Source organism: Larimichthys crocea, chromosome XV, assembly GCF_000972845.2.
Source record: "Larimichthys crocea isolate SSNF chromosome XV, L_crocea_2.0, whole genome shotgun sequence".
NCBI lineage: Eukaryota > Metazoa > Chordata > Actinopteri > Sciaenidae > Larimichthys > Larimichthys crocea.
Genome location: NC_040025.1, coordinates 14,984,170 through 15,009,248, shown reverse-complemented (window position 1 = coordinate 15,009,248; position 25,079 = coordinate 14,984,170). Strand labels below are relative to the sequence as shown.

The window sequence follows — 25,079 nt, the reverse complement described above, 5'->3', positions numbered from 1 at the left end:
CCTGCTTCCTGTCTATCTTCAGCTGTCCTATCATTAAAGGCATAAAAAGCCCCCCAAAAAAATCTTTAAAAAAATAAATAAATACATGCCACTAACCAGGACAGTTAGCATACACAATCTCTCCATCCTCCAGGCTATCAATACTGGCAATGAAATGGCATGTTTGATGAATGAACACACTTTATTTGTGACATCAAAGCATCATAACTCTCTCCTACTCCACAGGTCCTTCATCCCTGCTGCTGTCCTTCAACACCTGCACCATCTGATCGTGTTGTAGTCTCCTGTTCATGTCTCATTGCAATTTTTTTCTATTTTATTTCATTTATACCTTGCAGTTATTATTTATATCATGGTCACTTACTTTTGCAATATTATTTATATTATGGTCACTACTCTTGCAATAATATTATTATTTGTATCATGATCACTTTCTATGCAATATTTCTTACACTATGGTCACTTTACATTACAACACTCTTTTTATATATCATGCCACTTTTATCCTCAGTACTTGTCTGTTTTGAAGGTTGATTGTTTTTCGTGTTTATTGTGTAGGTTATAGATATTTCTGTCTGTTTATTGTGTTTTTTTTGCCTTTCTACTCTTTCTAATTCTGTAGTGTATGCTACACTTTCCTCTGCTGCTGTAACAAGTAAATTTCCCCGTGGTGGGGATAAATAAAGTACATCTAATCTAATACTCTATATCTCTCTCTATCAAAAGCCTTTTTAATGTTGAGAGAACATGTGTCTGAATTCACTCTTACAGATTCAAATATTCAAGTTGCCTTAGGGAAAAAGGCCTTTGTTAAATTAAACAATATACTTTGAACAGAAACAAGGCCTTTTCTTATTTTACTTTACATTACACACATGATCATTATTGCACACACATTTCTGCTTTCATTTGGAGTGTGTCTGTGTCTGTCTGTGTGTTTGAACATACAGATTTATGTGTGTGACAGAGATCTATTTCAACTGTAACCTCTTTCCGGACCTGCTTGTAACCTATCCATGTGGCTGATAGTCTATTGACAGAGACCCGGTAGTGTGTGAACTCTGCTCTGTTCCTCCCAAGTGTTATATAGCCCGCCTTTCTCTCTTTTCATTGGCAGCTCTGTTTTCGCTCTTTGCCCTTGGATGACCGCCATTTCCTACAGACATGAAGTAATAATCTGGGTCATACATTCATTCATACTTTAGGGTTCCGGTTGTCAGGTTATCCAGGAGGAAGTAAAATCGGTTCTACTCCAGCACTTTGAAAAAAAGTTAACAAGTTGTCAAAAAATAAAAATGTATTATTCTTTTGCAGCAGTCTGAAATGTTGGAAACACAGTGTTTGTGTAATTGTCCCCAACTCTGCATAATAACAGTTGCGATGTGAATAAATGCAGCTCTAAAGTTGCCTGTGAGTCCATTTTAATCTGCATTGCTAATTAGACATTTTATACAGGATTTTCTGCATCTAGGTCTATTTACTGTCATACTAATTGATTAAAGAAAGTTTAAAGTTCTGTAACATAAAGTATATTTAGGAGCATCTAAAAACATCTAAAACATAAATATATAAATAGATATTTGGTTGATTATAGCAATGTAACAAAATTAATATGTATACATGTATTTCCAACAAAACCCTGCTGCCGTCAGACAACATCAACAACATTATCAGTGCTCTGGTTACTATTCCCTGATTACTGTGCATCTTCCATTTTGCCCACTTGATTCCTACTAATATGAAAATGGATGAAAGATTTTTTATTGTTTTGGTATAAAGAAATCTTCAAATCTTATCCCTGTGTTGAGATTATGTATTTTATAATAAGTAAAATGCAATGTTTTACAGCACTATGTGGAGTTCACAATTCAGTCCTTCAGGTATTTAAGGGAGCCTTTTTTGACCTGAGACAAGGTGTTGAAGTGAGTCCAGAGAGATGGGTATCAGGTGAAACTAGTTAGCTTTAACAGCTTGCAGACTACTTCATGTCAACCAGAGACTGGCATCCTGTTGTCATCTGGATGATTTCCAGTTATACGGTCACTGTACTGCCACACATTCCTTGTTGATGTGACCTCTATCTGTCACTGTACTGCCACACATTCCTTGTTGATGTGACCTCTATCTGTGTTTGTGTGTGTGTGTGTGTGTGTGTGTGTGTGTGTGTGTGTGTGTAAGCCACTAACATTACAGTGAAAGGAGAGACAGGTTACTGAAGGTAATGACGAAGTCTTCCCTGAAGGGAAACACCAATGGAGATAGGGAGAAAATACTAGTGCCAGACTGATATTGGGTTTTCGAGACTGATACCGATACCTGTTTTAGAGGGAAAATTCACTGAATGCCCATGAATAGCCAATAAATATAGGCTGTCTGTGCACCACTTTTGCACCAATATGACAATGTAAATGTGCTTAGAAAGCTGCTTTCTTAAACAAATAACCTAAGAAGAATATTTAACTTAAATGTAAAGTAATTTTTACGTATACATTGTAGACCAGTTCTAGTTTACATCGCTCAGAATTGCTTCTTCTCTATTACTTTATGCTGATTGCCTCAGTATTATATAAATTGCAGTTCTCTGGACCCAATTTTCATATTGCTGCATTTTGGATAACATACACTGTATGCTCATATGTCTGCAAAAAGCCAATATCGGGTGATAAAATACAAGTATATGACTCCATTTCTCCCTCTTTCATGCACACACACACACACACACACACACACACACACACACACACACACACTTTTCCATTAACATATCAGAGCACATACAACATGAGATGAGGTGATTTCAAATCCCAGATTATATTGCATACATTACAGTAAATTGTATACTGAAATGTTAATCATACATATAAATACAAACACAGGGTAATGGTCTTGTTGGGTTAATAAACTCTAACCTGCTGTTGCCATGATGACACAGGTAATTAATTCAGGCCAGTCTGCCTCTGAATTTGTTGTACAACATTGACTTTACAAACAAGGGACTAACTCCATCATAAAAACTGACATCATACTGTGTCATCATCACCATGAAGCTGACAGAAAACACATACACATGCATATAATCTTAGTTTCATCAAATCTTCCACCATAAATTCAGACATTACACAAGTCTAAAGCTATTCTGAGATAAGATCATATTCCTGGAACTCATTTAACAAGTCACTTTTTCTTACTTTCCAAGATTTCTTTTATAATAGGAAAACATGTTATAAAAGAGACACTCATAAAACATTCCACTCGTACATTACACTGATACAGCATAATCTACAATGACTTCTCCAGAATAAGACAGCTCATGGGACATTTTGGCCTTTAATGTCCCCTGGCCCTGTAGCAAGTTCCTTTTATCCCCATTTATTCAGCAATTTTCTTTGGCTTCTTCCTTCTCTCTTTTAATTTCTCAGTTGTTGTTTTTTTGTTTTTTTGTTTTGTTTTTAATCATTTACTGATCATGGTGTCACTGAATGGGTTCTTCTTTCCTTCTTAAATAAGATATCCACTAATGGAGACAAATGATTATGTTTACCAAATGAAATCCAAAATTTCAAAGAATAGTATCTACCTAATGAACATATGGGATCCACTGTATATGTTAAATTGTGTTTTAGGTCAGAATGCATTTTTTCTTTGGAAAATAATTCTCACAAACAAATGGAGGTTACAGAGGTTACAACTTCAACATTTTCAACCAAGCTGAAATCAAAAATACTGAGCATATTTGCATGATAAACATAGGTATTACTGTAAGATTATGTATGGCAAATTCAACAGTATCCCAAAATACATACATAATTTAAGGCACTCCATTATAATACATAGCGTGGAGTCAGTTAGACTGCTAACAATAGTGGAGGATTCTTACTCATGCTACCCTTTAAAGAGAATGAATAAATACAACATTCATTTTTAAATAAATAAACACAGAAGGACTAATAGAGAAGTTACTCATCCACAACACTTACAGGAGAGATTTTTTGTGTTTTTGGTTTTGTTATGTATTTTTTTTTTACAGCCTTGGTCTTATCTGTGTAGAACTGGCCATCAGTCCTATCAGTTATGTTTTTGTACAGTCATCTCCTGACTGTGGCAGCATCTTTTGAGTGCTGTGATACAGCCTTAAACAATATTTTTGCAGATGAAAAAGCTCCAGTTGTCTAATAAAAATATCCCCTTCAGTGTGACCTTAACACATACACATACAGTTGTTCAGATTGACATGTTTCACATTTCCATAACCCATGAATCATCATAAAAATCTGATGAGCAAAAAGGTCATTTCCATCAGCTGAACCAAGAAATGGCTCTATAATACAGTTAACTGATATAATCCTATAAACATTTTAGATTGTGACCTTTAACTGCACTCTTTAACTCTTTTTCTTCCATTAAATCTGATGAGTTTAAACCTGTCTCAGGCTTGTGTTTTATGCCCATTGAAGACAATGTTTTAACACATGTTACAAATACACAAATACATGAGTATTTGTGGCCTAAAACCTCAGTGATGCCAGTGTGAAAAATGTTATAAGTAATAGGAATAATGGCCAAGACAATGAAAATAACACCAAAAGTAACATATGCTTTATAATATACTTCTGAATTATGACAATGGGAGATTTGCAACTAAAGTAAGAGTCCTAACACAAAGACTTGAAATATGTTGACATACAATCCTGAATATGAACACTATGAATTCTTCTTCTTGTCTTCTTTGTTATTTTCAAAGTGTCAAATTAGACACAAAAGAGGTAAGTACAGCACATCCTATTTTTAAAACAGAATTTTCACTAGGTACAAACATTTTATCTCACTGATCCTGTTACACCATCAGTTGAGGAAAATCATAGCAGTTAATTTCCTCCATATTCTCGTATTTAATATTTATTTCCTGCTTTGTGGCAAAGTCCCTTTTCTTAATTGTGTCCTACAGTTATTTCCCTTTGTCATTCTGCCAGATGCCATTAGTTTTATTGAGCGTGGGGTTGCTCCCGTTTTTGGTGCTCTTCTCAGCAGCATCTGACCCTGGCATCTTGTCCTCTCCTTCAGTCTCTCTGTGGTAGAAGTAGTTGAAGTTGGAAACAATGACAGGAACAGGTAAAGCAATGGTCAGCACACCTGCAATGGCACACAAGGTGCCCACCACTTTACCCCACATGGTAATGGGACACATGTCCCCATAGCCTACAGTGGTCATGGTAACCACAGCCCACCAGAAGCCATCAGGTATGCTGACAAACTGTGTCTCAGGCTCATCTACCTCAGCAAAGTAGATAGCACTGGAGAAGAGGATGACTCCAATGAAGAGGAAGAAGATGAGCAAGCCAAGCTCACGCATACTGGCCTTCAGAGTTTGTCCCAATATCTGCAGCCCCTTGGAGTGACGTGACAGTTTGAAAATACGAAACACTCTAACCAGACGGATGATACGCAGAATGGCCAAAGACATGTTCTGTCCTGTACTCTCCTGTGTCGTTGTGACCATTTCTGTAATTACCGTAACAAAATAAGGGATGATGGATATAATGTCAATCATGTTCATGAGGTTGTGGAAAAAATCCTTTTTGCTAGGACAGACCGAAAATCTCACGCACAGCTCAAAGGAGAACCATGCAATGCAGGCAGTCTCAACGAGGAAGAAGGGATCAGTAAAAGTGGTCTTTATATCAGACGGAGACACAGAAGAGTAAATTCTAGATTGGTTGAAAGGCTGAAACACTGTGGGCAGAATTGGGTCAGTGTCATCTCTAAATTCTGGCAGTGTTTCCATGCAGAAAATAATGATGGATATGACAATAACAAATACAGACACCAGTGCTACACCTCGGGCTGCATTTGAGCTTTCTGGATACTCAAACAGCAGCCAGAATTGCCGGTACACATCATTATCAGGTAGAGGAATCTCAGGATCTTTAATGAATCCTTCATCTTCTCTGAACTGCTCCATGGCTTCACTTCCAAGTTCATAAAATACAATTTCATCTGCAAACACATCCAGGGGTACATTAGCTGGACGTCTGATCTTACCCCCTGATTGGTAGTAATACAAGATCCCGTCAAAGCTGGGTCTGTTACGATCAAAGAAGTACTCATTCCTCATTGGATCAAAGTACTCCATCCTCTTCGAAGGATCTCCAAGCAGTGTTTCAGGAAACTGGTCCAAGGTTTTGAGCTGTGTCTCAAAACGAAGGCCAGCAATGTTGATGATGACTTTCTGGTCTCCATCATCAAGCCCTCGTCTGTCTACAAACAGATCCTCACAACACTCCTTAGCAAGCCGGCTGAAGATCGTCTCACTGTCCTTGGTGCCCTCACTGTTTAGCAGCATTTTCCAATTGGAGATCATACTGGCGCAGCTAGTGCGCCCCTGTCTGCTTGGAGTTGGCATGGTTGGGGATTGGGATACTCTTCGTGTCCGTGAAAGTGGAGGAGGTGAAGATGAGGTGGATTCCCAGATGCAGGAGGGCACATGGGAGGACAGCTGACCGGTTCGCAGAAGGAAGCTGCTGCCTTGGCTGTGCTCTGGGGGCATGTCCACCGTGAGAGCTGTGGTCTCATCTGCAAAGGTGTCCACCTCATTGTCCAGGCTGCCATTGAGGTCAACCAGGCTCTCAAAGTCTACCAGCGCCACCTCCATGGCTGTGGTTCAGCCAGTGCAAAGCCTTGGGACCCCAGGATAAGACAGATGGACAGATGGGAGTACCAGAGCAGCCAGTCTTCAGTAGCACTTACTTCAACAGGACAAGTCAAAAGCCTCCTTTATTCTTTGTTCTCTCCAACACCTGTAGGGTGAAAGTCAGAGAGAGAAAGAGTCAGTGTGTTTCTGTCAGTGGTTAAGGGTTTGTTTTATCTGTCTGTTAATTGCCATCAGGTGCCAAGTGTATGACGAAGTACACGTTTCATTATGACTCTCTGTTTCTTAGAAAGCCATTTCTCTAGAAACCACCAGTGAGAGGGCAAGTGAGAGAGGGAGATACAGAAGAAAGAAGAGGAAGACAGCTAGAAGACAGAAATAAAGAGAAGATTATAACAGTAACACAAGATGTTACTCTTTTTTTAATGAAAGACATAGTAGAAAACTCCTTGCTACTTCTTTCCACAGTCTGTTGTGGAGACACTGTGATGAGTCATGTAACTGTGAAAAACAACAAACATAAAAACAAATTGAGTATTTGAACATAAGGTAGTTAATGGGCTTATTTGTTATGTGTTAAAATATCTTTCACTTGTTGGCATAAACTCTCAAGCTTTTTTAAAGCTTTTTCAACTCTTAATATCCTCTATATACACAATATCTTTTATCAACCAGGTCATACATTGACTGCCATACATGTAGACACATACCTACATGTATTATTTGTCATTGTTACATGTAAACAGCACCTGCTTAAAGGAAAGGGACACGCCTTGTAATGACCCCAATGCAGGTAGAAGGAGAGGATAGTGCAGAGTAACTGGGGCTATGCATACATTAGTGCATAATTAACCGGCTGTACAATGATAGCATGGGCCTAGCGTCATCAGGGCTCACATTTAAACTGCACTGTGCCACTTCATTTCTTCTAGAAATCCACTCTGCCGTCTGTTTCTGCACTCAAATTAACCCGAGCCTGTGTTACATTGCACCACCATAAAGATTACAGTGTTTTCTGAGGTGCGGTGTGCATGCATTAGTGTAAATTCATTTATTTAAACGTCTGTCTGTGTTTATCTGTGCAGTGTGCTTACACTGTACATGTGTGTATGGTCTAGTGCTGATGCCTGCAGATGTTTAATTAAAGACTCCAGAGATGAGTCACCACCTAAAACCATTGCCAGTGATACCAATCCTGCTGGGAGAGAGAGGGGGTAGAGTGAGAGAAAGAGAGAGGGAGAGAGAGATGGGTCGGCTGAATGAATAAGGAGGATGACAGGAAAATTGTTGGGAAGACGGATGTGGGTGGAAGGACTGGGTGGACAGAAGGACAGAACGCAAAAAGAAGGAAAGTGACAATGAGAGAGAATGGGAGTTGATAGGTGGGTGGATGGAGAGACAGGATGATGAGAGAGCAGCCATGACAATGAAAGTGGTTTATCAACAGCATAGGAAACAGATGATGATGAGAGGTAAAGAAAGTCAGTAACTGAAGTTGAAAAGAGAATCATTTGGAAAATATGTGATGAAATTCATATACTAAAAAGATAAATCAAATCAAACCCTCCCCTCCACTGCTTTCCCTTTGAACCACATGGCCAGAATGACATCATTTGACCCTTCAAGCAACAAGAAATTTCTCATGATTCTAAAATAGCAGCTGCAAACCTGAATGCACTGACAAGACATTTGTTCTTAGATCAATACTTGGAAATTAGCCATATTGCTCTGCTTGACCAATTCCTAATGTTTTTTCCAATAATTCAGTAGGTCATCAGTATTTCATGTTGCTTAATGTAACAGAAAGAACTTCCAACTCTTAAATGTCTGTCTCTGAAAGTAATGGAAAGACATATGACTGCTCTAACTCTCCAAGAAGATGAATGGGTTTCAAAACAGATCAGATCAGGCACACTGGTTCAGCTATTTACCTTAAATTACAACAGTGACTAAGATCTGTTAAGAATTATATGTTTGGTTTAGGTTAGATCTCCTACAAAACAGAGTGAAATCTGACTCAAGACATGTGTTAGTGTTAGTAATTAAAGTTCACAAGCTGCAATGCAAAACCTGCTCTGGGTGCTCCCTTCTAAAGGAAGATACAATTCAGATGTTCAGTATAAAAAGCAAACAAGCAACATACACCTTACCTTCCTTAGTAAGAAGCATACAGTGTGCACAGTATGCTGCAAAAGGGCAAAAGCAGGGGAATAAGAAAAGGTTTCCTCTACAAGTCCTGTGACTGCTCTAGCTTTCAGCTACCTCCTCAATTGGCATCAGAATGACTAATCTATCACAGACTACACTGGGTAACCTTATGCTGGAGTAGAAACTAGAGATGGGGCAAAGGCCACATGCGCACACATGCACACACACGAACACATTCACACACAAGAAAGCATGTTCATGCACACACACGAACACATTCACACACAAGAAAGCATGTTCACAGGCAACAGAAATACAAAGAAAAGCAAAAGGAAAAAAAAAATCCGGCATTAAATATTGCTTCAGTGATATTTTTTGTATATAAGTGTGTCTGTGTTTATGTGTGTGTGTGTGTGAGTGTATGTGTGGCCGTGTGTGCCATAAGCCATCTCCCAGTGATCTGGGTGATGTACTCAAGGCCCTCTAGACTGGAACGGTGCGATTAGATCCTCTGATTCCTCCATGCTTGGCTAACTCAACACACACACACACAAATGCACACAAACCGTGTACATATCTGACTTATTTACAGTATCACAATAAATAATTGATGTTTAACAACTTCATTAACATGTTCAACATGTTGGGGAGGAACAAATGATGAGAGAGTGACATGGGCACAGGAACCAAAGCTCACTTCCTCACCCCCACACAGTGTTCCACCTTTCACTTCAACTCTTTAACTATAAGCTCCTAAGCTGAACACCTTGACAACATCCATTTTTAATGAGGTTCAGGCTAATATCTTCCTCTAGTATCTTGATATCACTAGTGCAGGAAAAAAAAGGTGAAATTTAATCTCTTAAGGGGCCCCAAAGTATTTTTTGTGATAGATTATCTTATGTCAAATTCCATGAAGTGACACACTCGACCATACCTCCGTGTCGTCATGCTATAAAACATATTTGTACACATAGGCATGTAAGGAAGCTGCCACTCCACTCTTGTTATTACTAGAACATGTGTTAACAACTACTATGGAGGGTTGTGTCAGCGCCGTTTAATCAACATGTCTTGTTGTATTTCCATTAATATTTGTCTATTCTGTTTTATGCCCTTCAATTTGACTTATGATTTATGAATTAAAAGTACACCTGCAAGAATCTAAATTTGTATGTTTTTCAGCCTTAGAAGTATTTTAATGAGAACCTACCATAAACACTGACTCTCTGAGTCAGGATATAAAATGAATCCAGATGTTGTGCACTTGGTGAACTTTTTCTAGATTCCATAGTAGATGGCATACTGTACATTTGTTTATATTAATGATCGGATACTAGAAAAAAATAATATTGACATTTAAGCACAAGTAAACTAAATATTCTTTGATTATATGCTGTATTTTAAGATGACTCTTTTCACCTACTTACACATATAAAACTAAAGAGAGAGAAAAAAAAGAAAAAGCAGGCTGTCTGGTTAAATAATTTAACATATTAGTGGTCAAAGAAATTATTTCAGGGTTAACAGGGCTTACAACTCAAAATAATGCAAAAGAAAAGAAAAATGTATGAATAATAATCAGATATTTAAATTAAGATGACTTATGACAGTATATCACATACTGTCATACATTCAGGTATTCATGGAAAAACAGCAGCTGTGCTCTGCAGCAGTGAGGGCAAAATGCTTCTATGGAGGTGCTGTGACCTTGACTCGTGTTAGAACAGTGAAAACAGAGGTGTCATATGGGGCCCTCGCCAACCCAACTATTCTTGTAAGGCTATTAATAAAGAGGGAGGAGTCACAGCAGGAAACCCATGAGATAACAACTTTTTCTAAATACCATCCTCTAATTCAAACCAATACAGGCAAACACTGCACACAGTTGGTAGAAAATAGAACTACACGTGGAACAATATGTAAATCTGGATCAGAAATATGGTATTGCATGTTCTGCTGAGCTACTGTACATTTCAGTAAGCTAACCGCTGTGTAAACATGGACAGATGTTCAGGCAGATTTAGCTTAACTACAAGCCAATCCTTTGCTAGCTGGGCGACATGCATGCCTATGTCCAATATTTACCTTACATCAAAACACTGTAAATAACATTTGCTGACAATTAACCATTTTTACTTTGATATAATAATTTGATAATCACTTGTGTCATGCACATGCATTGTTTCCACATAACAATATAAAGTCATTTAGAAAAATTTGAGATAAAGTTAAAGTAACTTCTATCATCAAAATGAGACACACACACACACACAAAACACAGACACACACACAAACTGTGTCTCTCCAAGAGAGCTGATTTATGGCCCTTCCCCATTAAGAGACACATTACCATTTTGTTATTTAAATTTAAAGCTCTTTGTTAACTAAGGAGGAACAAGGCTGCCAACTTCAGGCCTTTTAAAGCATAAAACGTTTAAAAGGTACTGAGGTCAAGCTTGGGACAAATACAGTTTATTTCATCCATTAAGTGTCTCAAACCTTGTACTCTGACATTAGGTTTTTATGGATTTAAAGTGTGTTTTGGGGTTTGTTGTGTGTGTATGTGTGTCCACAGTAATTCCACTCAGGCTCGAGGCTTCAGAGGTTTCATTAAAGTTTCAAGTGATCGTTTGCTTGCAGGTGATCCTGGTGAATGTCCCACATTGTAATCATTGTAGACCTGCTTTTGTTAGATCTGATTCTAATCAGTCACCTGGAAACAAGGGCTGAAATTTACCTCTTGTTCCTTCAGGTTTTTAGTCTCCAAGTTTCCAACCTTTTATTGACCCTATCTGATTTTACATACTGATATATTATACTGTACTGCACTGAGGTATATGGTACCAAATACTATACTAAACTATACACTGTGTAAACTTTATACTATGCTGTTAAACTATGATGCACATCTGCTTAAAACTACCTCTGCTGTAGCTGTTTTACTTGTACATGCCTCTTGCTTAAAAAAACTAACCTGAAATGATCTCTGTTCACTTTCCTCATCACAAACTCCAAGTCCAAATTCCAACATAGTTTACTGAATAATATTCACAAGAATAAATCTGCAGTGTGCCAGATGTTTGCAGCTGAGCACAGTTGATGTATCTGCAAATGTGTTCAGTAAATTTTGTAGGCATTACAATAAACTTTTAATTGTGTGTAAAGAATTCAATTTACAGTTAATACAATATAGGTGACCCTGTATGTTGGACCATTTGTTATGCTCCTGTGATGTGGTGTGGGGTTTCTATGTGAGGGCAGCGGTTGGTAGAGCTGGTATTTTTGGAGCAGAGTTTTGACCCTATTAAGCAGATTAATACAGGCTGGGCAGCTCACTGCTATAAGCCGAGGGATCTCTTCTGTCAGATCAACATAGATACTAGCAAGCCACCATGGATAGGCATACAAACACAGACTCCAACATGGGAAAAATAATGCAAATTCAGTCACTTGATGTATTGGACCGAACATACCGAACGTACAGATACATCTTTGCTGACAACTAACTGCTATGTCTTTTAAAATCCTTATTTGGAAACTAAAGTTTCAAGTTAAGGAGCAACAACAAAAACACCGTTCAAAAATGACTGATGAATTTGATAACAGATTTAATGTTTTAGTTACTTTTAATGACTGATGAATTTGATAACAGATTTAATGTTTTAGTTACTTTTTTCAAAAAAATGCAAAAAATTGAAGACATTCCCTGATATCATGCCCTTAAGTAACGGATGGACTGATTCTTTGAACTGAATATCTGAGCTTCAAATAAGCTTTTTCAGTAAATTGTCATTGTCACACCACTTCTTCCAGTCATACAGTCAGTTTCCATTGATCACAGATATTAATATTAAATTCAGGTTATTTATTTTTTATTTATTTTATTATTTACATTGCTTACATTTTAATGCAAACTCCTGCTTTCTCCCACAGTCCAAAGACATGCACTTAAAAGGTTAATTGTTGTGAATTCGATGTGAATGTGTGCCCTATGATGAACTGGTGACTTGTCCAGGGTGTACCCTGCCTTTTGCTCAGAGTCAGCCGGGATAGGCTCCAGCTCCACCGTGACCCTGATGAGGATAAGCGGTTACAGATAATGGATGGATGGATGTTTCTATACTAATGCAGAAAAGTTGTGTATGAATATAATTCATAGGAAACAAAGGTCTTGTTGCCACCATGTGGCTTTTTTAATGGGAAAATAATATATTTAAGAGCACACACATACAGTATAGTGAAAGTGTTTACATAGTATGCAGATACACAAAAACACACACTGACAAACAAACCTTATAAACATTTTCAGACAGATGGCAATTAAAGTAGATTCTTTATCATAAATATCTATTTTCTGAATAACAGATTCTTCAAATATCATAACCTTATCTCATTTCTCAAGTTTGTAAATCATTTACTGAAATATAAATGACAAATGCCCATTGGGTAATGTAGTTCATATGGTAGTGTGAGTGTGAGCATGTGTGTGTGAAAACTATAATTTTGGATGTCAGATGCACATCACACTGAATTAAAGAAAATTCTGCTGAAATGTGCTGACAATAGGCTAGACAACATCTAAATATTACTTTTGTCTATTACTCATCCCTCCTCCATACGTCTGGAGAGGATTCGTGGTCTGTGTGCAGCCTCTGTGAGGCATTCATAAGACGAGAGCTACTGATGCTGACATGGGTGTGTCTGCAGGCTCCAGGCCAAGTCAGTGCACAGCAGCTGGGACCATAATCCTCCTTTGGCCTTTTGACAAGGCACACACACACACACACACACACACACACACACACACACACATGCAAGCATACCGCAGACAGCAACAACAACCTCCTAATAAACCAAAAACTTCCTGTAGAGAATCTATAAATAGCAGATAATAGGTATAGTTCAGACACTTCAGACTGAAGGCAGCTATGGGCTTATCAACATTTATTCAATGAGAGGTATAAATCAACAGATCGAGGAGATGTTTATTATGATATAAGTGCCACTCACTTGCATGGCAAAATAAAACCCACCAACCAAGCTTGAGCCTTTCCCTAAAATATGCATTAACTCTAATTCAGATCTATAGTAGACCTTCAGCAAGTTAAAAACCTAATAATGCTGTTTGACTGGTTCACTGGCTATAGCCTAATATTCTGATTTTAGAAAAAAATGCATGTCAGATCTGAGGTACAAAGCCGTTTACTATATATAAGTCAATTGTGATGCAGTTATATTGTTTTTTTATTACCTCCAAATACGGACTAACATTGACTGTTAGTTCTGAGGTAAAAAAAAAAAACATCTCTTGTTGCTTTGACATCCTCAATTACTTGACATAAAGATTAAGATGTGCAAGCATGGTCTTGTCTCTACATAAATGAAACTGTTACACACTCATCACACAAGCAGAAACCTCACCAAAGCCCAAAAGACAGAATCAGTTTTATAGCATATCAGGTCATGCACTAAAAAAAAAAGATGCTTTTTTCTCTATGCTCTTGCTTTTTTCTGACTATATTAGCAACAATCAAAATTTAAAAAGCATCTTTAGTTTTTATTTAGTGAATTCAACACTCAAAAACTGATAATCTGCTTCACCAGGAGTGTGTGGGTGTCATTTCATCAAATCTGATTAACAACTGTCATCGTAATACTGAATTGAATATTGCTGAATCATGATTGGTGAACCAATTATAGATCAAAACCCCATCAACACTTAGTACAGAGAGAATGTGTCTTATCTTGTGGCTTTTTTTTTCATAAGAAACATTAAAAACTATGACACAGAAAGAAATTCAAAAAGGTAAAATATGAAAGACATCCAAACAGATATCAGCCAACTGGGCACCTACAAAGATTGGTTTATGGCTGGAGGAATGAGATTGAGAACTGTCTAATACTGGTCATGGGTGAGACCATATGAACATATGTGTGACATCACTCAATTTAGCCCTGGCAACATAAAACCACGGAAAAAGCACAGAGGAAAAAGGGAAACTCTCTAATGTGAAACATCTTCTGAAAACTCTTCTTACTTTCACAGAATATATTGCGTTCATGTAGGATCCCATTTGTTTTCGGGCTTTTCATGATTTTTGAGTGAACTGTTTGTAAAGATATTGATTCTCGTGATTCCTGAAATGATGGTAACTGAACAGAAAGGAACAGTTATAATGTCTCCTCATTGTGAGAAAGTTATTTACTCATAAATTACAGACAAAAGGTTAAATATTATCATTTTATGTGTCCTCAAAATCAGTGAAAACAGACGCACTGTCATCCCTCCCACTATCTATCACACCCTCCTCTTCCATCCCTCATCCCAACCTGGCATTCTTCCTCCACAGCGGGGATTAAAGTCTGTCTCATTTACAGGAATATTGTGTGGTTTTTAAAAAAGCCTTTTTTGTACCAGATCCAGATGAGGAAAATATAGCCATCTGGTCTGACTCTCTTTTACGTGACACTAATCTCAGGTGGCGTACAAACAAGCAAGTGCACAATATCCAGACACACAAACAGACAAACGCACACACAGAGATACCAAAACACACCATGAATGAAAAACATTATTTTCCTGCAGTTTTATTCTGTTTAAAGACACTTCTTGTCAGGTCTCGCCACCAAAAAAAGAACTCCTTCATCATAAAAAAATTTAATTGAACAAACTTTAAGCTCTACTCTTACAGGTAGTTCACAATTGGGTGGAGGAGAGCCAGAGGAGTTTTGAGGGGCAAAGAGGGAATGAAGGACCCCCTGAATCTTAATTTAGATTAATCATAATTTTAACTTAAATCAAAGAGGATTGTGTGTATAGATGGCTGCACATGCCCTGCATTAGACAGAGGTAAACACAGCAACACTGCATGAATTCTTAAGTCAAACTGCGGCCGGATTATTCCAGCCCATCCATAATTCAGTGTTTCTGACATGCATAGGAGCAGCAGCACATTGACCAAGAAGCACCTCACCTGCTCTGGCCGGAGGCAGGGAGTAATAAGTGGAGCTCTTAACCTGAGGCTTTCCATTTCATACATTTCAAAGTTACACATCCTTCTTTTTACTTCATTACATTTTTTTTGACAGCTGTATAAACCACATTGCAGATCATTATTTTACATGACATTACCTTACATGACACACTACCCTCATTAAACACCATGGAAACTCATAATGCCTGGCCTGTCTGTTTCCAGACAAGTGGAGGTGCTGGCCTTTCTCAGCCTTGAACATCTTTAAAACCAATTAGGATGGAAAAGGGGAAAATGAATACATAATGAGAAGAGTAATGTTTTGTATAAACTCTGATTTAGGCAGAGCTGGAAATATTCTATTGAGAAAATATGCAACCTTTTATTCACTTAAATGAGAGACGGGCAACATAAGTAGAGATTTGTCCTGAATAATGGAAGACTTCGCCTTGATTTAAAGAATAACGCATGCGTTTTTTCATTTTATTGTGTTTCCATGAGTCCAAACTTTTCCTATTCACGTTTATTTGGCAACTAAATCATCTTAACGAGTTTAGATGAAGAGGAAAGCTGTGATTTCTCTGTTGCTGCGGCGACATTCAAGAGATCTGCCAGCGCGACTGTGCAACTGGTTGATTAAAAAAGACGCATCCCACAGAAACCTGTAGCACTTGCTCTAACAGGCTGTTGGAGGAGAGGAAAGCGGCCTACCTTGAGTGCCGTCACGATCCTACGAACTTCCGGGCGTTGTTGGTGAAAGTTTGGGTCTCCGGGCCGTGCCGGAGGCATGGTTAGTGCGCACTGTCTCCCCCCACAACGCGCGTCCTGTCTCCCCCGGGCTGACCGCACAGACAGCAGGCACTGCAGAGGTGCCCCGGCCAATCACCCTGGGGACAGATGTGTGAGTGATATAACAACAGCATGGTTACGTTTAATTTGGCCATTTCCCCGCTTGCAAAATCCCTGTTTTTCTTCGTCCTCCAACCAAAGCTGTGTCGCTTTAACTCGAGGAGAGGAGAGGAGAGAGAGAGAGAGAGAGAGAGAGAGAGAGAGAGAGAGAGAGATTTCAAAAGGTTGCTTCCTAACCTTTGCCAGGCTGCTTTATGCTCTCTTGGCCACCATCAGTCATGATAACGTTCTCTTCTCATTTCTAATTACAATGCTGAAGCAAGGAGCATTCAAGTTTTTGTCACAACAAGCTCCACAAGTCTGTCTGAGACAATACTGACTTGTTGTCATGTCCATTTACAATGAAAGCATTACTGGTGGCTGTAATTGTTGCTTCTGTCCATGGTTAGGATCAGATTTCTTCCTAAGAAATGAGGCAAAAATGGAAGTCTGTACAAAAATGGATTTTAAAGTGTAGCTGAAGGTAATGTTAGGCTTGAGCAGTCTGACTTAGACAAATCACATCATCTTAATTATTTAGCCGAGAAAGAGGAATGGTAATACAAGGTGGTAAATTTGTATTTAGACTAGTATTAGCATTGCACTCACTCGTGATGGACAGTTAAAAAATAAAAAAAATTAATCTGCCGAAGAAGAGATCCTGACAGAATCCGGTGCCTACATTACCCACGACTGCCATCAGTTCAGTCACAGATTTGGGTGTGCCATTGTGTCCTTGAACCACCAGTATAAAGCAGAGACAAGGTGCATGCGCCTCCAGAGTTCTTGTATTTGTAAACTTGTAGTCTTCAGAACAAACCAATGCTTACTCAAGTGACATCACTTGAGGCAAGTTATCAGACTTCACGCAGCTCCCACAGGAGCCACAAAGGTAGTACTCTCCAAGATCTGTAAACAGACTGTGTAAAATCAGTGGAGTTCCCCTTTGAAGAATAAAAAAAATAGACATCTATTTGACTGCTGTATTGCACAGAACGAGAACTGATTTTTTTTACCGTCAATATGGGAACAATTACACTTAACAATAACTGTCTCAATGTACATGTGAGCATATAAATGTTCTAAGATGGATTTGAATGTGATCCTATCAGTTAATGCTTTCTAATCCATATAGACATTTCACTTATGACAATTCCACCTGCACCACTTTATCTATTGCATATCCATAAGTAAGTACTTATATTACATTTCATATGGACCCTACAAGCCAAAAGGGTAAACTCCCCATAGTTGAATAACATTGATTCACTGCATTGATTACTGTCATTAATCTCCCATCATCACTGTTTAAATTGATGTTTCTGGCACAGACACTTCCATTGGTTGACCCCTGGAGCTGGGGGAGGAGATGCCACTGTCTGGCTCCTGACTGACCGAGTATGGATCTCTGCTGAATCGCATAGGGAGTCGTGCAAAGTTTGGAAAGGCTTCCCTCTGCAGGCTTCTTGTGGAACTGCACACCCACTTTGCTCACTCTTCTGGCCTTAATTCTCACATGTAAGCTTTTGGTTAGGTATGTATATTATCTTTGTAAATGTGACTTGTCTAGGGTCAGTTTTGATTGTCAGGTGAGGATGCACTAATCCCAAGAAAAACCCACAGGCAAAAAGTCATTAGATTACACATACTCCACAACCAGCAATGTGTATGTTAGCTTTGCAGCCCACACAGCCACACAAACCTGGATTACTCTGAAAGTTTATGTGTGTTTCCCTCATCTCAATCCATATTCATAGGGCTGTTTTCTTCCAGGAAGCCTAGACTGCGTGTCTCAACAGGCCTGATCTCCTGCTCTTCCCTCAGTCACTCACGCTTCTGTGTTTTTCTTGTTTTTCCCATAGCTGCTACTGCCAGCAGTCTGTCTCTGCTCTGTTTTCCCATTAGAGTCACAAAAATAGGCCAAAGGGAGTAGGGGGAGACAACTACAAAGACAAAGTGGACGAGGGAGAGGAGAAGAAGAAGATTTTGCACAAGTTTGTTAAATTACAGCAGGTTTGCAGTGTTTTTCTTTGGCACCTTTGGTTAATATTATTACTTCTTGTCAGAGGAATAAAAAGCCTAAACTTGTTCATCATATATTGCCTTAATCCAGTACTGATATCTTTATATGTTTATGTATATACTGTACATATATACACATACTGCCCTGTGATGAACTGGCGTCTTGTCCAGAGTGTACCACGCCTCTCACTCAAAGTCAGCTGGGATGAGGTCCAGCCCCACCGTGACCCTGATGAATGTAAGTGGTTACAGATAATGGATGATGGATATACACATACACATACACATACACATACATACAATATATATGTTGGATTGTTGAACACCAGGTCCAGGGGACCAGACAGATGGAGAGAGAGTAAATGAACCCTTGAGTTAGACATACAATTACTAAAGCTAAGTAACTATCGACTGCTAATGCTCTCCAATCACCACCCTATTATGTAATCCACTTCTGATGCATACTTGATCAATACACTGAGAGGTATGAAGAACAAGAACAAAGAGACGATTAGTGTGTGTGTATCCAGTGGGCCTATGAAACCACATCTGCAAATCCATGTTTTACAGTGTTCTTGTATGAGGAAAGGAAGGTAAAAAAAAAATTACTCATCCAATAAAACCAACTTGAACCAGCAAGTCAGAAGAGTAAAGACACTCCTGCACACATAGAACATATCAAGAGGGACAGAAGCACAAGGAGAAACAAAAAAAGGAGCAAAATGGAGACCAAGAGGGATGGCAGATCAGGTTTTTGAATCTATGAATTATTTATGCTGGTGGGATATTTTAAGCCCCCCTATATCATGTCTGTGAGCAATGAGTGGGTGGAGGTACAGAGAGGAGATGAAGTGGGTATCATAGTTTCCTCTTTATGGTGTGCATTCATGTACAGACACACAACAACCTTACCTCCAAATGGACTCATGTTCATGTTCATCCACACACTTTTAGGGAAGATTTTTCTTCCCTCTTATAAATGCGTTTATTTTGGTGTGTGTTTCCAGGCTATTAATGGAATACTGCTGACTTGTTTTTACTGTAATAAATCAAGAAGTAGTAGAACTGAAACCAGTGTTTTATTCTACCAAAATTAAAATAAGATTTATTTGCTTATATTATAATTGTTATTTATTTTAACAAAAAGCCAAATAAAAAGATATTCAGCTTAGAAAGATAAAGGGGTGATGTAAGATGATTTGCATAATGGTTTTCATTGTTTAAAGGTTATGTTATACTTTTAGTCAGCAGTATTACAGATGTACAACATCAAAGTTGTAAAGCTGTGAAGCAGCTCAATTAAAAAAAAATCCAAGTTTAGCATACACAGACATTTGCATGTCTGCTCATGGAGACCCGAGTGCAGCTAGTTAACAAAAAAGGGAATAAATGAGGAGTAGCTTATGTGTTTTAGTGTGAGTCACTAGGTTAATTGATGTGATCCATTCATCCTTTGTTCACTAAGCCAATAGAAATTCACATGTAGCTGACTGGTGACGGCATCTGTTCTCAGTTGACATGCCTTAAAAGTCACATAAAGTTAGAAAATCCTGATGTATGTGCGTTAATACTGTGATATAAGTTCACTGCTTGCATAAGGCAGCACAACAGACGTCATGCTGTTCGTCAAACTTTTCTGCAGCCTGCACAGAGGTCATCTCAAGTGTAACAGAGCCTCAGTACTTATAATGCTGTTCAAGTCTTTTTATGCAGCAATATTTATTCTAAAAATGAAGAATGGGGCTCATTACGTATACCTCTGCTCCTTGGTAGGCTATACTATGCAGATCAGCTTGTCATTCCTCTCAACATGTTACTCTGTGCCTTGTGTGTTTTGCTTCCACATGCTTAAATGCGTTGCTAGCTGCGATAAAGACAGATGGAGTACAGTAAAGAAACAGCATGGCTGAAAATATTAACAGCAGTAGGTCTCCTTTTTCTTCTCCATATATGTCATATATGGATGTATTTTTGTCCAAATCTGCTGTACTAACAGCCAGTGTAACAGAAATAAGATAAAATAAAAGATTGAATGCCAAAATGCTATGCATTATCTGTAAAAGTGGTCTTGTTATATTTAAGTATTATTTATATGAGCATCAGTATTCAAATAATATGAGTGTCATAAATTAAAAACGCTTAAATGAGAGTGCCACTAATTCTAAATGGTGAACAGCTCTTTCATACCATAAAGCATTGTGTTCGGCGGTAAATAAAAGTATATGATGGAGAGCAGCCTACAGAATGTAGGCCAAACCCATACATCAATTCAGCTCATTAAACACATCGACAGGCTGAAACTCCCAAGTGGTGTTTTTCTTTTCTCATTTGTCCATCTCTCCTCTCCTCAAAGTCTAAACCCTACTCCCTATTCATTCCCAGGTTCAGCCACGCATTGTCACTGCATCTGATATATATTTGATGAAAATATGTTTTTATATTGCTGTTTGCATTATTCTATTAAAAAAAAAAATCCTGTTAATTTTCCTCCACGCTTATGATGAAAATACACAGTCCTCTGGCAACAAAGCTATTTTAAGAAAGAAGGAGGGTATTCCCTATAGAGAAGGGAAACCTGCTCTGTGTGCTATAAATAGAAAAAGTGGATATAGAGGGCTTCCACTGCTTGGAGAGGAATGATGAAAAAAGGGTTTCCCCTCCTCCACACACACACACACATAAATGTATGTGCACACAGTACGTACACAGGTTTCCCCTATGGAACCTGGTGCGCTATAAAGAAGGTCTTGGTTGACAGGCCATTAACTGGGCTGTGTATTAGGTTACAAATCAACTCAAATGTTCATAGTATGTGAACCATTCACTTGGTCTATTGGATATTGCCTCATACAGCATGCAAACACATGCACTTGTGTCCATCAAAATGACAGACCCAAGGAGAAAAACCTATTGGCAATATATTAATTTTATTATTTTCTTGTGGCTGCTTTAAATCATTTTATAAACGTTGCCTACAAAATAAAAGCCAGGACGACAACAGGATCAACCTCACACACATTGTAAGATGGGATATACCACAGATGTGTGAGAGAGTTGGAATATTGACTGTTTGAGAACTTGAGCAAAGCTCCTGTTTAATACATAGCTAATCAAACAGCAATCAGTGGATCAATGCACATTAGTTATCTGGAAAGCTGCCTGGCTACTGTCCTCAGCTGACATACCGGAACTCAGCCAACTGAGACGGCCAGAGGGAGCATTATACCCCTGCTAATATATGTCTGAGGAGAATCAGATCATCCACTGTGCATTACTTTGGTGCTTAGTGCTGCTGGAGGGGCAGAGATAGAGAGAGATGAACACAAGAGAAAATGTGTGGAAATTGAAATATGAGACGGGCAAATAATAGAGAGGAAAAGCGAGGACAACCTCAAGCAGCAGTGATGAGAGCAGAAAGTAGAGACAACCAGAGGAGAAACAAACATTTCCAGCTGACAGGGGAAGTGTTAGGATCTATGAAATGGCACTGATATAGAGGATGTTTGTACTTGTCCCACTCTAGGTTGAACCAGGAGTCAAGAGCGTTTTTGCTCTCCTCTCTCTGCCTTACTTTCTCCCTTGATGGTTTTATAAATAAACCACTTCACTTTCTCAGGAGACCACAGAGAGCATACAATTCACTTAAAAAGAGGAGTGGGAGACCATACCATTGAGAAAACAAGGGTCGATAGTTGATTCAAATATACCTTCTGTAATGGACATGAAAATGGCTGGTTCACTGGTGCTTTCATTAATTTATATCGTATACTTGCATACGTTCAGGGTTTCTTTCTCCTGGTTTTGTTCAGAAAATTAGATTTGGATATTTTACAAACTATACAGTTTGCTGCCTTTAAACATAGGATCCACAGTAATATGTTGTAACTAGACTAAACAGTTGTCATTTAAAATTTGCTGAATCATTTTCTTCTTAATTTTAAAAACATGGATGAAAATCTCTTGCGTGATCATATAAAGACCTTGATGGGACAAACTCATTTATACGTTTGCCTAAATCATCACAATTACATCACAGGAGAAAGACAACAGTAGCTTCAGGTGATCATAAAGATGTTATTATTGATATTATCATCATGACCATTATTATTCATAATAGTTTTATAATTTACAATCATTCTGAATGATAAAAGTACATCTTAGATATTCTCTGTGAATCAGTTTATATTCACTGCATGGCAAGCGTTCAGATCCATATTTCCTTTGTGTATAAGAACCTCTTGGTTAAGTCTTTTCCCTTACAATCGTAGAAAAAACACAGACTTTATACAGATAGCTGAGTACCACCACGACTGCAACACAGTGAAGAAGCTGAGAATTATCTGAACCTCATACACACACATTTAAGACTAGCAAATAGTTAGAGGAAGTAGAGGAAGTGGAGGTGGTTCCATGGGGATAAATATATATCAATTACAGTACAGACAGAATCTATTTGACCAAGGCCTGCATGTGTTTTTCAGTCAAATCTCAGCCCCTACACTGTGAAAGGCTCAAAGGTGAGCCCATAATAACATTAAAATAGAAAAACAGTGAACAAAAACAACCAAACAGTTAAATTATACAGTGTCTGATGACACAAATGAGTTCTCATAGAAATTATAATTCCTTTTTGATTTCTAAACATACTTCCATCCTTATTCCCTGGAGCATTAAACCAAAGAGATAATTTACCTACTATACAACTTTAGTTTGGAATAATTCAGCAAGCATACACTTCAATTCCCTGCTACACAGGAATCTGTACATGGCAGAAGCTTGTTTTAAAGCTGAAGCTTTAGGCATTTTAAGACATCATTGAAAGCAGCTGTTAGAAGTCTTAGATACATTGTTTACATGGCTACTTGTGTTCACCACCAGCAGTGGCTTTAGGTCCGTCCACTTTGTGGCCTTGAAGTTGGAGAGAACGATAGGTGTCTGTGCACTGTGTTTGTGTCTGCGTTCAAATGTCCAGCGTGTGTGATTCAAATGTCCTCTTGTTGTGGAGTACAGCAAATATGTGTTTTCCTTGGTTCAGATCATCCTGATGTGCCTTCCTGTTGGTTTCTCCAAGAGAGTGATTTTATCTTGACAGAGTGTCACTTCAATAGTGTGCTTGGTAACACAAGTGGAAAAGACGGCAGTACAGATAGAGCTTTTAAGCCACATAAAATCACATAGGTGGTCCAGTGGAACAGTTTAGAAAATGCAAGTACACATCAGAGTACAAAGCAAAGGAGGTTGTGGGCAGTGTTTGTCTTACTTTTATTAACCCTAACCCCTAACCCTAACCCTTCCAACCTTTTCTCTCTTCAGTCCCCAGTAACTAGTTTTAGCTGATACAACAGTTTATCTCTCGAGTCAAGACATGCTTGTCGATTTAATTTCTGTTCGGTGTAGCAGGACATTCCTTTTAGCTGTGTCTTTTTAATATACTATATGCTTGTGTTGAATATGTACACAGGCTGTGTTAGAATGGAATAGAATATACGGAGCACCATAGTCGTTCCAGAGTCAAGAAGAGTAGCGTTTTAGATAACTGCTATAACATTGTCTCTAAAAGCTACACACTCAGCTTATGTGCATCTAAAAGCTTTCTGTTTTTCTCACAATCTCTTGGTCTCTCTCATTCTCACACACAAACACACACACATGCACAGACAGCACTACACACTGAGCGTGATGGACCTATAAGGGCGCACAGACAGTCCCCCAGAGCATTATGATACACTTGGCTGAGCAAAAAGTCTGACTGACTGACTGTTTGAATCTCTGCGCATTCACTGGGCTGACAGCAGATTGTAGCTGTTGTTGTGCTTTCACAGAGACACAGTTACTGTGTCGCTACTGCAACTGACTACAAGAGTTAACATCTATCACAGGTTTAGCTGTTCCTGTTCACCTTGCTGTTTTTTCTAAACCTCTCACACCCTCCCTTTCCCCTTTAGTGAGTTAACAATTTTTCTCATGAACACAACCCACTCTGGTTCATATTTTATGGGTTTTGATCCCACAATATTTCAGAGAGCAATGACAAGAAGATGCATATGCAAAAGCATGACCCATACTTCATACAGTGTATTGCACATAGCGCCAGTACCTCTACAGATATAGGAGTATATTTATGGCAGTTTGCTTTTTAAGTATTATTCATACTAATTCATGCTACAGTGAATACTTGAAAGGACATGCAGCACTACAATAGCAGAATAGCATCTGTTTGTTGAAAAGCTGACAAAGCACACATAGCCTAGGTTCTGCATTATAAGGGCTAAATGTGCCAATGGAATGATTGTTCAAATGGCAAAAGTACCAAAGAAAAAAAACGAAAAAGGAAAATCATTTATAACCTAGGGTACAGTATGCTAGGTAATTGCCAATTTATTTATAAAACCTAGCAG

General features: G+C 38.4%; 1 protein-coding gene and 1 long non-coding RNA gene across 2 annotated transcripts; one reads left to right on the top strand and one right to left on the bottom strand.

Moving 5' to 3' along the window:
* Nucleotides 1-3,425: 3,425 nt before the first annotated feature.
* kcna10a (potassium voltage-gated channel, shaker-related subfamily, member 10a) lies at nt 3,426-16,607 on the bottom strand. The gene is made up of 2 exons (XM_027288515.1): nt 16,483-16,607; nt 3,426-6,794 (listed from the first exon to the last, which is right to left on the bottom strand). The coding sequence occupies exon 2, from the start codon at nt 6,647-6,649 to the stop codon at nt 4,946-4,948; it is 1,704 nt and encodes a 567-aa protein (XP_027144316.1). The 5' UTR covers nt 6,650-6,794; nt 16,483-16,607; the 3' UTR covers nt 3,426-4,945.
* LOC113747711 (uncharacterized) lies at nt 16,541-18,680 on the top strand. Its single transcript, XR_003463829.1, has 3 exons — nt 16,541-16,672; nt 17,991-18,177; nt 18,522-18,680. It is a non-coding gene; the product is annotated as an uncharacterized LOC113747711 (long non-coding RNA).
* Nucleotides 18,681-25,079: the final 6,399 nt, after the last annotated feature.